The 17,364-nt window shown below is 39.8% G+C and overlaps 1 protein-coding gene across 2 annotated transcripts in view; it reads right to left on the reverse strand.

Moving 5' to 3' along the window:
* Positions 1-17,364, reverse strand: part of LOC124788198 (F-box/LRR-repeat protein 4) — a 166,034-nt gene that overhangs the window by 25,742 nt on the left and 122,928 nt on the right. For both annotated transcript variants that reach the window (XM_047255378.1, XM_047255379.1), the window contains exon 12: positions 2,335-2,491. In XM_047255378.1, the coding sequence (XP_047111334.1) occupies positions 2,338-2,491 (154 nt within the window). In that variant the 3' untranslated portion in view covers positions 2,335-2,337. The remainder of the gene's footprint in view (positions 1-2,334; positions 2,492-17,364) is intronic.

Here is a 17,364-nt window from a genome sequence, read left to right on the forward strand (position 1 = left end):
AGTTATTCCCCATTATGGATTAAAATGGTCCACAAATCTCTTTTCAATTACTGAGTGACCAAATAGAAGCTTTCTTCTTAATTCAGTAGCATTGATATTCGAAAAACTATCATGTACTATTTCCTTTATTAACCTCCAACAATCTTGCAGTGTATTTTTACTGCTGATACAAAGCTTCTAATTTTGATGAACTGTTTTGTAGCTTCTGTGTCGGATGCGTGCTCTTTCCCAATAAATCATCACTTCCCACACAGTTTCTGTGATGTTTTGAAGCAAACGCAATTTATACATCTGCAAACTGAATGCTAAAACCATTGAAGTTTATTTGACACACCACAGTTTGCTGCCAGTTATTTAAACAGAGAAATACCTGAGCAAATAAATTATGAATTATCTTCCAAAACAAACTGAAGATAAAGATATTGTATTGCACTTGCTATGACTGCTACTGTCTGTTGAAAGTGTAAATTGAAAGAGATGGTCCTAGTTGTATCATAAAGAGGCTCAGCTTGCTCTGCCTTCTCTGTACCTGTCGTAAGACTCTTAGGTTTGCTGGCCCATCATACCATCTGACCAGTGTGATCTATAAAATGTGACCATTTTCACTTAAGGTTACTAAAGTAACAAGATGTGCATATTAGGTAGTGAATCCGTTTATCAGGCAGAAATAATACTTTGCAAAGTAGGTTTTTCTTTTTTTCTTTTTCTGGTGTTCTCAAATTTGAAGAACGAGAGGCACGGCACTCCTTACACTTGTCCTACTGAGACTATATTAGAAACAGCCCATTTATACATTGGAAGGAATCAAACTGGAGCGTAGCCTTTGAAAAATTTAATAAGTGCCAAACAAGAGCAACACTAATGCCCACATAAAAAGCCATGCAGAAGAAGTTACAGCACAGCTGGTAGATGTCACAACTGATTTTACAGGTGGACCTGCCTCTGATAAGGTAGCATGTGCTGTGATGGAATTGGAGTAGAATGTGTTGCGTATTTACATACAGCAGGACTGGCACCTGTATGTTCTACAGGAATACGTCCCATGTTACAAAGGTGTTGGGAGTAGGTGTGGGATAACAATGGGCCAGAATATTTCATAAAGTGAATGGGTGGGCAAAATACCACACTGTGGGAGGTGGGATGGAGAGATGGCTTGGCAGATCTATTGTGGACATTTGGAGGATGCATTCAGGTGTCCATGACCATTCTGCAGATTTGTTTATGTAGGTGTGGATAAGGATATAGTTGATAAGGTGTATAAGGAATGAGGTGGTGATTTTGGGATCGTCCGTTGGGAGAGAGGAAGCGCTAGAGACAGCAAGATCATGGATGTAGGTTTACAGGGAGGTGGTGGCACATATGATCCACATAACCTCAAATTAACTATCTGCAATTATTTAAAGTGAGAGAATCTTCTATTTGGCCTCGCTAACATTTTGTATAGTGTAATGGAAAGTTGTTCTGCCCTCAATTCTGGACTCCAACCAAGCAGTATCACTGCCTCCCAGTGATGGTGTATTTCAGTTATTTTGAAACTTATTCGTATATTTAAAACAGTGAAATAATTTTTTGTTTAAATTAACAGCCTTATAGTGCAACACTTCTTTAAAATCTGAAAATAAAAATTAAGCTAGCCATTCCATGTTTTATCATACAACAACACAAAATAAAGCTTTCTCTACAATAATTTAAGTTCTGTAGATAAATTATATAAAGCAGTAATGTCAAACTGTGGAGTTTATTGGGTAGATACAACTGTAATGTCAAACTGCGGAATTTATTAAGTGAACACAACAAGACTCATAATGTCTAGTACCTAAAGGGACATGAAAAATTGCCCAATAAAAAGAATTCAGTGATACTTGCTTGAATGGTTATATTTTAAATATGAATCTACTGCTCTCTATATTAAATATATTTTTCCCCTCATAAAATTGTACCTCATAGGACTTACAACAAGTACTACTACAGCAGTTAAACTCAGAATATGATTATAATATGTGTTCTTTTCACACATGCTATCAAAAACGTATTATTACCTCAGATAAATACTTCAAGCAGTTCTCGCTGTGTCAGCTTTGTGTCTTGAGCTTTTGATGACTTCTTCCAGTGCCGTCATCAGACTTCAGTAGGATGTTAGATAGTTCAGTTGGCTGACATATGTGATGATTGTATACAGCCACCTAAAATATCTAATAGCCTAATGAAATATCCTGACAATGATGATGGAGAAAGTCATCAAAACACTTGAGGCTGACAAGTCTGATGCAGAAAGAACTCTGAAACATTTATTCAAGAATGTTGCTGTGAAAAACTATGTTGACATATAATTACCTTTCAGTATGTTGGAGAAATATAACCACTATTTTGAGAGCTGCGCTTGATGCTAACATTTGGAAAAATGTGCCTCCACAGAGCTACTTGGGTGTCCTGTATCTGATCACAAAAACTCAAGTCCAAAAGCCGGAGGCGTCGACATTCTGTCAGAAACCTACAATGAGAAGTTAGAGAAATAAAAATGTGGTACAATGTCATTTTAACATACTTCATTCATCTTTTAAAAAATATGAAGTTAAACTAGCACCAGTGGGAGCATGGTCATTTATAAATTCGAGAATAGAATTGTAATCTTACCAAAAGACCCATTACTAGTATACATGTTTCCAGGTTACACTTTGGTTACAAAGTGTGTGTAGTGAAAAAAAAAAAAAAAATTTAACTGACCCAAGAAACAAGAACTGTTTCAATTTTTTATACTGTCTTGTATGTACAGTATGGTAGTGATCTCTATAAAGTGCTTCTCTGCTTAATTGTTGTCTAAAAATGAAACAACCCCAACAAACAAAATTATTCTATCAGAATGTGGAAGACAGAATGACAATAAAACAAAAATCTAACGATCTACCATTACATATGCCTGTCTATTGTACAAGACCTGCTCAATGTAGTGAGCAGCAATCTGTTTTAATACTCATATTGTAATAATGTAAGTTACGTGTATTTAACATCCTATATATAAAGTTCATAATAAAAGATTGTAAATTATACCTAATTTAACATTATCTTCTCTTCAATGGGGGAAAAATTTATATCACTGATTTGAGAAGTATTTTACATTTGTTGAACTACAAACAATATTTATTTTTGTATGAAATTGGTGAGAACAAAATGGAAAACTAATCATCACTTTTCAAAATAGTCATTAAATTCAACATAGCTGTCTTGATTACGAAAGCAGGTAACCTGAAATTAAATGTACAAATGTTGCTACTGTACATAGTTGCCATTCTTTTTTACTTAATTTATATTACTTTGATTTAGGTTTCAAGAAAGCCTTACCTCAACATTTATGTATAGTATCTTTACATGAGAGTGAAATCGAGGCTGGAGGTGCGAGTAAGAAAAGTATACCCTCCTATCTTTTCTACTTGCTTTACCCATTGTTACATTCACATCCTTGTGCTCAGCCGACAGAATATGAAGACATTGGACAGACTGTATAATTGTTTCAGCACATATTTCCCAGCCTATGTGATTTAACAACATTGTAGCGAAGAAGCAGTTACAGTTAACATAAGCAAGCTGTACTGCCTGCAGTTGTGTAAATAAAAAATAGTGTTAGCAAATAAACTGTGTCGATGACAGGAGCCGGTTTCAGAACTGTACAGTTATGTAGTCAACAGATAAGTGCAACTGATGTTGGAGCCATCCAAGTATACTTCACTGACCAACTCAAAGTTTTAATTTGTCAATCTCTCTTTCTTTGGTAACGCCACTCAAGTTCTGCTGCATGCCTTGGCTGTGACTAACTCATTCTACAAAGTTATTGTGCTGTGCGTGCACTGGGCATAATCAGCCCTAGTTGGTTGGCAGCATTCCTGTGTGTGTATGTTTCAATATAACTGAGACGAAATGCAGCCATCTCAAGATTATGTTCAGTGTAATTATTCGTAGAACGGCTGTAGTACACCTGAAGTTTCAGTGCGAAGGAATTTGTTATGTTTTGTGGTATATGAAAAGGTTCTATATCAAAGTGTAATGTGAACTGGTTTTTGAAGAAGGAAAAATTCCAATAACAAACAATAATTATTGTTGAATAGTTAATTGTCTGTATCATAATTTGCATCTGACGGAATACATATAACTGGCCGAGTGGAGAAATCTTCATAAACGTGATCCAATCACAACAGGGACAAATAGTTAAGTCTGAATTAAAATTTTTGGCACCACCTCAAATGTAATCTTTTATAACAATGAGTAGACAGAAAAAGTGTGAACTGTGATATTTCGCTGGATGAATTTTAAATAGTTTTAATTTTTCTGCAATTTTGTACATTTTTTAATGTGAAATAACAGTCTCAAAAAATAGCTGAAGGATGTGTTAATAGTGACTTAATTGTTGAGAGGGACAGTAATAGTCAAGAAATTGGAGTAAATGATGTATGTGTAGTAGGTTAAATTGATAACAAAGAACTCTCACACCCAACTGTGATGGAGAATGTAAATTAATTCAAATGCTAGTATGTTGAATCCAAAACTCTATGATGAACGATTCTACCATTGTAAATGCTGATAGAATTACACGATTCTGTAATATTTAAAAGAGATGAATGAAAACATGCATAAAACGAATGCAAACACACAGAAAATGAACAACAAACTAGATTAAATTTCTTTTATTTCAAGTCTATAGTCACAAACTTGAAGCTCCTCAGACTACCGGTTTTCAATCAGCAATGATCATATTCAGATCTGTGCACGTTTGAACAAGGGAGAGACACGTGTGCAGATGTGAAGATGGTAACTGCTGACTGACGCCAGTAGTCTGAGGACCTACAAGTTTGTGACCATAGACTTAAAAAAAAAAAAAAAAAAAAATTCTACATTTTTGGGTTACTGTTCCATTCACGACCATGTCGCGGCTTGCGGAAAAACAAACAACCCCCCCCCCCCCCCCCCACACACACACACACACACGCAAACTGAGCACAAACTAGAGGAAAACATGCAAATATTGAAGGAAATGAAGCACTAGACACCAAAAATTTGACAGAAAAAATTTTGAGATGGTTAATTTCAGTTTCAATTAATCTTAAACAGTTAATCTTGTTACTGAACCAACTTCAACAATTCATGATGCCATTGTTGATGTACAAATGTTACAAGACAAAAATAATTTAGACGTTAAAATAGTTTCTGATATATGACAACATTCTTCTCATCTTGAAATTAATGTTAATGAGGTACACTAATGAGCCAAAACATTCTGACCACTGCCCACTGCAAGGTTGAATGTCTCCTGGCAGTGCTGCGGAAACGTGACACAGTAAGAAAAGAGTGTAAGCAGAAGAGGGACTAATTGGCAGTCATTATAGGGAAGATATGGTCTGCAAATGTTGAAATCCACTGATATAAGTGGTTTTGACAAAGGGTACATTGTTGCTGTGCTGCGGCTGGAAATGAGAATATCTGAAACTGGTCACCTGCTGGTGTACACCATCGTGAGCATCTATGAAAGGTGGTTGAGGGGCGGTAAAAGAATGAGTAGACCGTATGCTAGTGGACGACCCCATCTCAACACAAAGCACAGAGGTCAGAGGATTCCCCACTGTGTAATCCACGGTAGGCAGCCATCTGTGGCAGATCTTGTGACAGAGTACAATGCTGGTAGAGGCACAAGTGTTTCGGAGCATACTGTTCGAAGGGCATAATTGAGCAAGGAGCTCAACATCGCATGACCTCCATGTGTTCCTGTGTTGACCCAACGACACTGCCAGTTATGATGGCAGTGGGTGCAGCAACATTGAGTTTTCACATTGGATCAACAGAAACATGTTGCCTGTCAAATGCATCACACTTCTTATTACAGCAGGTTAATGGTTGGGTCCTTACACACCGTCATCTAGGTGAATGGCTGCAAGAAACATACACCACACCACAGATGTGCGATGGTGAGGGTACAATTATGCTATGGGGTACACTGAGACGGGCTTCCATGGGACATGTAGTGGCAATCAAAGGACATCAAGACAGCAGTGAACTGCACTATGTGATCAAAAGTAATCGGACACCTGGCAGAAAATGACTTGCAAGTTTGTGGTGCCCTCCATCAGTAATACTGGTATTCAATATGGCGTTTGCCCACCCTTAGTCTTGATGACAGCTTCCACTCTCACAGGCATACGTTCAATCAGGCGCAGGAAGGTTTCTTAGGGAACAGCAGCCCATTCTTCACAGAGTGCTACAGTGAGGAGAGGTATCGATGTCGGTCAGTGAGGCCTGGCACAAAGTTGGCGTTCCAAAACATCACAAAGGTGTTCTACAGGATTCAGGGCAGGACTTTGTGCAGGCTAGTCCAGGCAGGGATGTTATTGTCAAGTAAGCACTGCGCCACAGGCAGTGCATTATGAACAGGTGCTCGACGTGTTGAAAGATGCAGTCGCCATCCCTGAATTGCTCTTCAACAGTGGGAAGCAAGAAGTCACTTAAAACATCAATGTAGGCCCGTGCTGTGATAGTGCCATGCAAAACAACATGGGGTGAAAGGCCCCCTCCATTAAAAACATGACCTCACCATAACACCACCGCCTCCAAATTTTATTGTTGGTACTACACACTCTGGCAGATAACATTCACCGGATATTTGCAATACCCACACACTGCCATCGGATCACCACACTGTGTACCCAATGTTTTTCCACTGCTCAATCATCCAAGAAGGAATTTGGGTGGAATAAAAGATCAAAAAATAACATGAGAAGAAGAAAAAGGAAGAAGATTGTACACTAATTTCAAAAAGAAGATGAGAAAAAGTTACTGGAACAGAAAGACGAGAAAACAAAATCAAACAATGGAAAATACAGGATGGAATGTAACAATTTTATGAAAAGGATATTTGCTACTTGCCATATAGTGGAGATGCTGAGTCACAGACCGGCACAACAAAGAGACTGTCAGAAAGTGAGCTTTCGGCCAACATGGCCTTCATTGGTGATAGAACACACCCACACCCACACCCACAAACACACGTGACCACAGTATCTGGCTGTGGAGCCAGACTGCGAGCAGCAGTGTGAGATTCGAGAAACCACCGGATGGCGGGGGTAAGGAGAAGACTGGGGTGGAGAGGCGGAGGGGTAGCATGGTAGGGGTGAGGGATGGTGAAGTGCTGCTTGTGGGAGCATATAGGGGCGAGTTGGAGAGAGGGTAGGGCAGCTAGGTGCAATCAGAGGGAGGGGGTACGGAAAAAGAAGTAAAAAGACTGTGGGTACACTGGTGGAGAAGAGGGCTGCTTAGTGCTGGAATGGGAGCAGGGAAGAGGCTATATGGGTATGGACAATGAGTAATGAACGTTAAGACCACGAGGGTTACAGGACTGTAGAATGTATTGCAGGGAGAGTTACCATCTGCACAATTCAGAAAAACTGGTATTGGTGGGAAGGATCTAGATGGCACATACTGTGAAGTAAGTCACTGAAATGAAAAATATCATGTTGGCTGCGGTCCTCAGCAAGGGGGTGGTCCAGCTGTTTGTTGGCCACAATTTGTCAGTGGCCATTCATGCAGACAGACATCTTGTTGACTGTCATGCCCACGTAAAATGCAGCACAGTGGTTGCAGCGTAGCTAGTAGATCACATGACTGGTTTCACAGGTAGTACGGCCTTTGATGGCATAGGTGATGCTTGTGACTGGACTGGACTGGACTGGACTTGGTGGTGGTGGTGGTGGTGGTGGTGGTGGGAGGATGTATGGGACAGGTGTTGCATCTAGGTCTATTACAGTGATCAGCGATATGGGTCGTAAGGTAAGGGGTTGGGAGCGGGGATTGTGTAGGGATGGGCGAGGATATTTTGCAGGTTTGATAGGGGCAGAATACTACTGCAGGGCGGGTAGGAAGGATAGTGAATATGACAGTCTTCATTTCAGGGAACAGCGAGAGGTAGTCGAATCTTCATTGTTGTTGTTGGACGATAAGAACTCACAATAACAGGCTAGACTGTCTAAAATATGACTTGTGTAAAAATAAACTGAGTGTATTATAGAAGGGTGGTATTATGTAATATAGTAACCCACTTGGTGAACATTTGTAAGGCAGTCACATCTCTGTGCTGTGCATGTGTAACCAGCATTAACCAGGTGGAATGGAACTGTGACTTTGTCATTGTTTATTTGAAGTACATTTCATCACTGATAATATTGTTTTCATTCTAATTAATGTCAAACGAGTGTCTATACTATGTTGGAAAAGTATCAAGAATGATTTTAGTCCATGCATATATGTGATTTCAGCGCAGTAACAATTGTGACAATGTTAAGTGGTGGACATGTGACTATAGTGTTCACATATTACAGCGGAGCTTTTGGCAACATGGCCTTCATTGGAGCTACATCCCAAATTCAAGTATTCACATGACATTCTCCAGTAAAGAGAAAAATGTCTACTAAGTTTGTCCAGTACACCTTGAATCCTAAACAAAAACAGTGACACCTGGACACCTGTCACAACCTGACTGAAATGCAAAACATGGCCAATTTTTTTCTAGAAACATCATTACAGGTGACAACACTTGGTGTTTTCAATACAAACCTACCACAAAGTGACAAACTGAAGAACTTCACATGAAAGGTCAATGCTTTGAGTACATAACCAGTATTCAAGCCAAGTGACGTGTGAGTTGAACAACATCCCAAAGATGGACTTTTCTGACAGTTTCACATGGTTGTACAAATGTTCTGTGCATTGTACTCATTTTACTGTAGTGGGAAAAGCCTATGTAGAACATCTGAAGCATTAAAACCACCATTCTCATTCCGCTCTTTTGAATTAATCGAGTCTTGAAAATTTTTGGACTGACAAGGTACGTGTTGTTAAGACACCGTGAATGGCACATCTACTGTTTCTATGTGATACTGCTGTCTATTCTTTATGTTTACTTATGAACTGTTGACATGGCAACACCATCAACATCACCACTACATAATCATGTGCACGCAACTGATTTATGTACATGTGTCACCATGAATTGGAACATGCCCTGCTAGGTGACACCACCAAGCTACAAATCCATAATGCACCCAATATGAGCTTCCAATCCAGCAAAGTGCACAGAATGCATTGCAGAGCTACCAATCCATGGTCCACCACAACATGACCTGCCAGCCCCAGTGAGTGTGGAACACACTTTGTGCTTGTCCGTCCATGATGCAACATGATCAACATGATGTGAAGTGTTATTAAATGTGGTCCTGGAGTCCGTGTATTTGTAAACACAGAGTACGCACTGCCACGAGATGTTGGTTTTGTGTGGCAAACTAAGTGCCAGTTAGGCTTTTAAAAAGCGGAGTACCTGTAAGTGAAGTGAAAGTTTAAAATGAAACAGTCTGCTGTAAAGTGTGTTCACTTATGGATACTAACAAATTCTGAGGCATTTATATAAAAACATTTTTACTGAATTTTAAGTAATTTTATGTGTACATTTTAAAAGTGTTCTGACATTCTAAGTATGCTATGGCTTTTCATGCACATTAATCCTCCTAAGTGGATATACTGCTGTGAGCTGTGTTGCACACAGCATGGTGTAGTGGTTATCAACACTGGCTGATGTGCTGCAAGTCACCAGTTCAAACACAATAACCAGCAATTGTTTGTTAATTAGTACTATTATTTCTACACGGTTCACAAAATTTCTTATGTTTTAATATCTGTATATCCTGGAATATTTGGTGTTTATTCAAATAGCAGCACACTCTATCCAGGTCAGTTCTGTTCCAGCTGTACGTTGGTGTTCATAGTAAACTTGCTTTCAGTGCTAGGTGTTGAACTTCACCGACAGCCCTGCTTTCGATTTTAGACTTGATTCTGGTTATGAGGAAACATTATTTGGTGGAGATGCCAAGTACTTCAAAACATCTACATCACTGTGGCACCAATTAGGCAATATAAAAGTGTCATTTACACGGACAGGCACTGAAATACATGTAGTACATTATCATCATGCCCTGTATATTTAAGAAACCAATGGACTCCAAAACAGCAGTAATTCAGCTGCATATCAGGCATTTGTCACGTGTTTTCTGGAGATGCTGGTCAGGACATGATGAAATGGCTGAAAGCATTTGACTGACTTGCCAAATACAACAGGTGGGAGGACATGACACGTTCGCCAGATATTTACTTTCATTTGGATGGTACAGAAGAGAAGCTCAACAGCTGGAATTAATTCCAGGCTGAACTGCAGAAAATGTTTGGTGATAATCTGCTTAGCAGAAGACCAAGGCATGGGGAAAAGACAGTTTTACATACAGAATGTTTTGCCCCTAGATTTCATTGTGGATTTGAATATGACAGAAGCTGAGAAAAATCTCGCACTTGATGAAAGGAGTTCTTCTGGTGATGGATGTCGTAACAAATGAAGAGTGGTGCCAGCATATCAAGGAAATGCTACAGAAAAATGTTGGATGAAAGAGGTATGACTAATTCCCAATTGTGGTCCCTATGGCAACTGTGGAAGACCACTGTGGCCACACCTCTCTCATACACCAGGTTTTAAGAGAGGAGATACATCATTTTATGGAAACCAGGAATTCCGGAACAAGTAAACAAGAAACATCAGCCATGAATGTCAACCCCAGGAAGTAAGAGAGAGTGTTGAAGAAGAGGTGTGTCGATCTTGTGCACCAATCTCCACCACCATTTGAATGAACCAGGAAGAATGGACTTGGCCAACTTGGAATTATGTACAACCTGCAAGTATAATGCCCCAGAAGAACAGACTTTTGGAAGACAGAGGACAATACGCCAATGAATTTCCACTGTGGTCACTCCAGATACACTGCACACTATTGTAGAGAGAGAAGTCGAGTTTATAACAACTACTACACCACCGGATGTCAACCACAACAACAGTTTTATTCCTGCCAATCACCTGCAGACAACTGTAGTTGACCAGTGGGACAAAACTCATGGCCGTACCCTGGACAAGATTGCTCCCCCACATGCTGTACACATTTCCTGTTGCCGTAAAGATATACTTGCAGCTTGTCTAGTCACCGAATTCAGGAAAACTAAGCAAGGCAATCATCTATGGAGGTGAGGCCACTACAGATGAAAAAGCTACTTGTGCGAGAGTCACGAAATCTAACTGACATCTCCAATCCCACAGGGGCCAACTTGTCTGGGCACTAGTCAATTCAGGGCTTCCTTTTCTGTAACAGTGAATGCTTATCATAAACAGCTAAAGAAGACTATGGGCTGAAAAGTCACAAATGCGAATATGCCAGCAGACAGGAATTTGTACAGCAAAAATAACTATCAATGACATAACACAGCCATTCATATATATTCATAAAGCTATTCTCAGATTGGACTTGTTGCAGGCATCACAAGCAGGCATACACTGTCGAAGATCAGAGGTTTAGAGTGATGAAGTTGTGTCAACAAGCAAAAATAAAAAATATTGTTCTGGGCAGTTGTTCGTTGTTGAAGTTGTTATCCCACCACCACCACCACCACCACCACCGAGACAAGTTCCATTTGTCAATCTAAATGCTCAGTTAAAGTTTGAAGTTTTTGCGTAATTGCTGATATTTGCTTTATGGACATATTGCTCTGCCTAAGGTTTTGTTCTCCAGTGCTGGAGACAGCATCAGAGGCTTTAATGAGTCAGAAGGGAGTTACAGACTCTAGCAAGCTCACCAAGTCATACTGTTTATATGAATCTATTTAAAAACAAAGATGATGTGACTTACCATACGGAAGCGCTGGCAGGTTGATAGAAACACAAACAGACACATACATACACACAGAATTCAAGCTTTCGCAACAAACTGTTGCCTCATCAGGAAAGAGGGAAGGAGAGGGAAAGACGAAAGGAAGTGGGTTTTAAGGGAGAGGGTAGGGAGTCATTCCAATCCCGGGAGCGGAAAGACTTACCTTAGGGGGAAAAAAGGACGGGTATACACTCGCACACACACACACACATCCATCCACACATATACAGACACAAGCAGAAGTCCTTTTTTCCCCCTAAGGTAAGTCTTTCCGCTCCCGGCATTGGAATGACTCCTTACCCTCTCCCTTAAAACCCACTTCCTTTCGTCTTTCCCTCTCCTTCCCTCTTTGCTGATGAGGCAACAGTTTGTTGCGAAAGCTTGAATTTTGTGTGTATGTATGTGTCTGTTTGTGTTTCTATCGACCTGCCAGCGCTTTTGTATGGTAAGTCACATCATCTTTGTTTTTAAATATATTTTTCCTGCGTGGAATGTTTCCCTCTATTATATTGTTTATATGAATCGACGCGGTGGTCAGTTCATGAAGTCGTCAGATCGCTGCCTGAGGTACGGAGTAGCGTTGACATATGCTATGGAGTATGAAGTGAGGAAGAGTTGGCACTGTTGTTTTATTTAGCACTAAAGCCCTCAGCTTGTCTAATTTCAAGCCATCTTCTTTTCTGTTAAAATTGTTTTTGTGCTCTTGAATTTCATTGGCCTCTCTGTACATCCTAATGTAGCAATTATTAGATCTTGCTAAAACCATGGCGTCGGAGAAATGAATCTGATGGTTTTCCAGTTCTAGTGCATGATCTGCTACTGCTGATTTATCCATATTACCCAGGTGGCAAATGCTCTCATGTTCTTTAAGGTGAGTGCTAATGCTTCTTTTTGTCATTCCTATGGGCACAATTTTTGTTAGTTTAAGCACTGTATCAATATGGTGCTTTTCAAGTACTTTACTGATGCGATCTGTGACACTTTTTACAAATGGAAGGAAAACTTTCCCTTTAGTTGGTTCTTTTTCATTACAAGCTATTGATCTTTTAAGACGGTGATGCCCATACCTACAAGACTAAGAGGGAAAAATAACCTTTATTACCCCTTGAGAACTAAAAATAACAATGTGTTCATTAATATTAACACTAATTATGGATACATATCCTGTAAACTGCCTCGCTCGGCATCATTTTGATAAAAGAATCATTAAAATGATCCGTGGAACATGTAACTAACTTACTTACATAAATAATCTACATGCCAGTGATGATCATTGTAGGTGGTCAAGGAGAACTTTGGATGGCTAATTATCATTAGCAGCCAAAACTCATCCCTAAATGTATATGTGTAGGGACAGCTGAACCAGTCCACGAATGGCAGCTTAATGCCAACCAAGAATGCTGCTCCCATATCACTCCACATAATGCAGATGAGAAACCATTATCGAACTGCCAACATATCTAGAGTGACCAGTTAGCTATTCTGAATCAATTTTTGGACGTTTTTAAATGCAGAGTGGAGAGAAGACAGACCAAGCGATTCAAGGGAAAACAGCATATCAATACTGGGAATCATCATCCAACTAGTTGGGACTCATGTAGAGTGTTGCCGGCTGAACGATGGATAAACCAGAAGGAAGTGGAAAAGATATTTCACGATGGCAGACTGAATGATGACATCACTGAACCCTCAAAGTGTCTTTGGTTCCTCCATGTGCACCTTGTGAAGAAGGAGGATGGCATGTAGCATTTTGTGCACTGACTACTGAAGATGAAAGAAGATGTCTACCCATTGTTGTGCATTGGTGACACTTCAGACTGCTTGAGAGGAGCTAAGTTTTTCTCAACTAGGGCCATCCAGACTGGGTATTGGCAAATTGAGGATGATGAGGCTGACTGGGAAAATACTGCCTTCATAGCTCTTTGCCCTCTGTGAGTTCAAAATTATGCATTCTGGATTACGTAATGCTACAGCCACCTTGAAGGGTATGATAGACAACCTGCTTTGTCACCTTAAATGGACAGTGTGTCTTTACTACCAGAATGACACTGCCTTTTTTTGAAGACATTTGAAGAACATCTAAGCCACCTGACAACTGTGTTCAAGTGTGTTCAGGTTGCACATTTCTCCTCAAATTTGAAAATGTGCCTCTTCACTGTCAAAGAAATAAAAATCTTGGGGCACCTAGTGAATGGTGACAGAATCCATACTGATACCAAGAAAATAAGAGCAGTCATAGATTTCCGAACTTGTCAGCACATTTATGATGAAAAAAGTTTCGCAAACAGAATGTGCTCATATTACCAGCAATTCACAAAGGAATTCTGTACCACGGCATGTACCTCGCAAGAACTACTGCATGGAGAAGACAAATTTTTCTTGAACGAGAAGCAAGAATGATCTTTCTTTGCTTTTAAGGAAGCACTATCATCTTAGCCAGTTCTAGCATTGTATGATGAGATTGTTGAGACAAAACTTCACACCCACTTTAGAGGTTATGCGATAGGTGCAGTTCTAGTACAAACTGAGGATGGTGCTGAAAAAGTGAAAACTTCTGGTTCCAGAGTACTCTCCAATCCAGGAGTCTATTACTGAAAAAGAGCGGGTTTGCAAGTTGTTTGGACCACCAATTTCTGGCCGTATTTATCTGACAAACCATTCACTGTAGTGACAGCTGACTATCCTGAAAGATCTGTAAGGTCGACTGGTGAGACTGGCACTGAGACTTCAGGAATAGTTCACTATTGTGACAGCTAACTATCCTGAAGGATCTGTCAGACTGACTGGCAAGATGAGCATTGAGACTTCAGGAATATGGTGTTACAGTGGTACAAAAAAACAGATGCAGGCACAAGGACCCCAACTGCCTTTCAAGAAATCCTGTGATGGAACACACCAGTGTGTATTAAATCTGTCATCACTGCACATTAAATGTGTGGACAAAATCTTGGTCACTGCCATACTAAGTGATGCTACTGCTGAAAAGATGGAAGATTCTGCATTGCTGAAAACCATAAAAATCTTGAAGAATGAGGGCCCAACCAAAGGTGAATTCCAATTTAAAAATTGCATGTCACCTAGCTCATCCACAGCCAGCTATCCTCAAGTTTTTCCATGGCACTCCAGCGTCTGATCACCTGGGATTTTTGAAGACTCTAGACAGGTATCACTGGCCAGGTCTCTACTGATCTGTTAAAACACTTTGTGAGCCACTGTATGAAACACCAGCATCAAAAGCATGTGCCAAAATTACCTCTGAGGCATCTGGTAATAGTTTCACCTGCAGCAGCACCATTCCACCGAACTGAAATCGACCTCTCGGAGAGGTTCCCAACGTCGAAAGATGGGAATCAACAGATAATAGTTTGCACTGACTGTCTCAGCCACTATGGTGTCACCAAAGCCGGCATGGCCACCGACGCTCCAGGAATTGGAAGGTTCCTTGTAGGAGACATCATTTGGGAACACAGAGAAGCCCATGTGATGATCTCTGATTAGGGAAAAGTCTTCCTGTCAAGACTACTATCACATTGTGACACCACCCACAGATGACGGTCTTACAGAACACTTTAATAAGATGTTGGTAGATATGCTCTCGAAGTAAGTTGATGTCAAGCAAAGAGACTGGGATACAATACTGCAAGTTGTGACATTCGCATGCAAACATGGTAAAGATGTTACAGGCTTCACACAAGTCTTTCTGCTCAATGGTTGTGAGGTCAAAACTAAAAAGAATAAACTCTTCTTGTTTCAACTGGACGATACTCAGGATGACTGTGCGAAACGCTTCATTATCAGGACCGAACACAATTGGCTCACATACGGACCTTAGACACACAGGAAAAAGATCAAGAGCACTGTAATGCCACGCACCAACCAGTAAGATTCAGCCCAGGAGATTTGGTATGGATTTTTACAGCTGCGCGGAAAGCGGGACTACCAGAAAAGTTGTTACAGTGCTACTTTGAGCCACATCATATCCTTTTGTTACTTGTCAGATCCCACATATGGAATCGAGGATTAAGATTCTTCACCAAAAAGACAAATGTGCAGGGATGATGGCCACATCTAAAGCCTTATTACAGCTCTGAGGTCCAGAGTGACAATGGGGACATCACATTCAAAGATTTTGAAAGACCTGCTCAATGATTACAGAGCTCAATGATTACAGAGTTCCGATCAGAAGTGTTATTTTCGACACTTATTACAGTGAACAGGTATGACAACACTATCAGAATGAGAGGACCTTCAAGTGCTGCTATACAGAGGACCGATGACATCATCTAGATACAGGGAGCTGTAGCCAGTTTCAGAGAGAACTTCTGATACAGAAGTTTGATGTTTCTCCAAGAGAGGGAGCAATGCCATGAACTGTGCTGCATTCAGTGTGGCGTAGCAGTTAGCACTGCTGGCTGACCTGCTGTCAGTTGACAGGTGAAACCCAATCACCAGTAATCGTTATTTTTGGAAGGTTCTTGAAATTTACTATGTTAGTGTAGTCTGAAATATTAGCTATTTGTATAAACAGCAGTACTCTCCATCCAGGAGGTCACTTCTGTTGTGGCTGCTCTTAGGTGTTCATAATAAACATGCCTTCAGTGTTAAGTGTTGCACTTCACTGACGACCCTGCTTCCAGATTTGAACTTGATTCTTGTTACAATGTGACAATATAATTATTTGATGATTAGTTACCCTCTCTAAGAAGGCACTCTTCAATATCATGATGAGTTTGTTCAATAAGAAAGACTAGAATTTGTTGAATGAGATAAATTTTATTATTTTCTTTTGTGAAGAGTCTGTTAAAGATTTGGTCAAAAACACTGTCAATTTGCTGTTAGCCGAGAACTGATAATCCGTATTAAATGAATAATAACGTTTATCGAGAGCGTAAGCATTAAAACAAACTTTCTGTTGAAGAGAGCCAATTGGAATTTTCTTCCTAATGCATGCATATTGGTTAATAACTGCTTACATTCATCCCACTGCTGTGTTTTCTACAGGGACAATAAATCTCACGAATAATTTTCTATGTCTTGTCTTCACTACCATTTTTTCTTAAGCATTACATTTGTTAAGTTTTTTCCTACGGTATCATTCTTGCATTTGTTTTTAGAAGCTGTATTCTTACCTAACGTTTGCTCTTTTTTCTTCATTTCACAATAAAATTTTAAGTTGCCCTAAACTTCTAGGTTATTGTTTTTTAAAGTCTGGGGCTGTCTGAGGATCTTATATCCTCACGTCATATTACATACTATTTTTTGGAATTTTCTTAAGCTCATTCTTTAGTTTTGCTGCATAGTGAGTATCAACAGTAAGCAGAAACAGATGATTAAGCTGTATGCAGCAGTAAAAATAATTTTTGCCTGCTGACAAAGGTTTGTGAATTATCATTGTTGTAGTGTTGCACACATTGAGTGTAATTCTGAATAGACTCCGACTGGATGATAACAATCTTGAGATGCACGCTTACTTAGGCATACATGTTCTCATATTAACTAGAAATGATATTGTATCTATCTGGACATCATGTTCAGTTTAATTATTTGCACTGTGGTTGCAGTTTACCTGATTTTTCAGTGTGAAAAAATGTGT

Source organism: Schistocerca piceifrons, chromosome 3 (assembly GCF_021461385.2).
Source record: "Schistocerca piceifrons isolate TAMUIC-IGC-003096 chromosome 3, iqSchPice1.1, whole genome shotgun sequence".
Classification (NCBI taxonomy): domain Eukaryota; kingdom Metazoa; phylum Arthropoda; class Insecta; order Orthoptera; family Acrididae; genus Schistocerca; species Schistocerca piceifrons.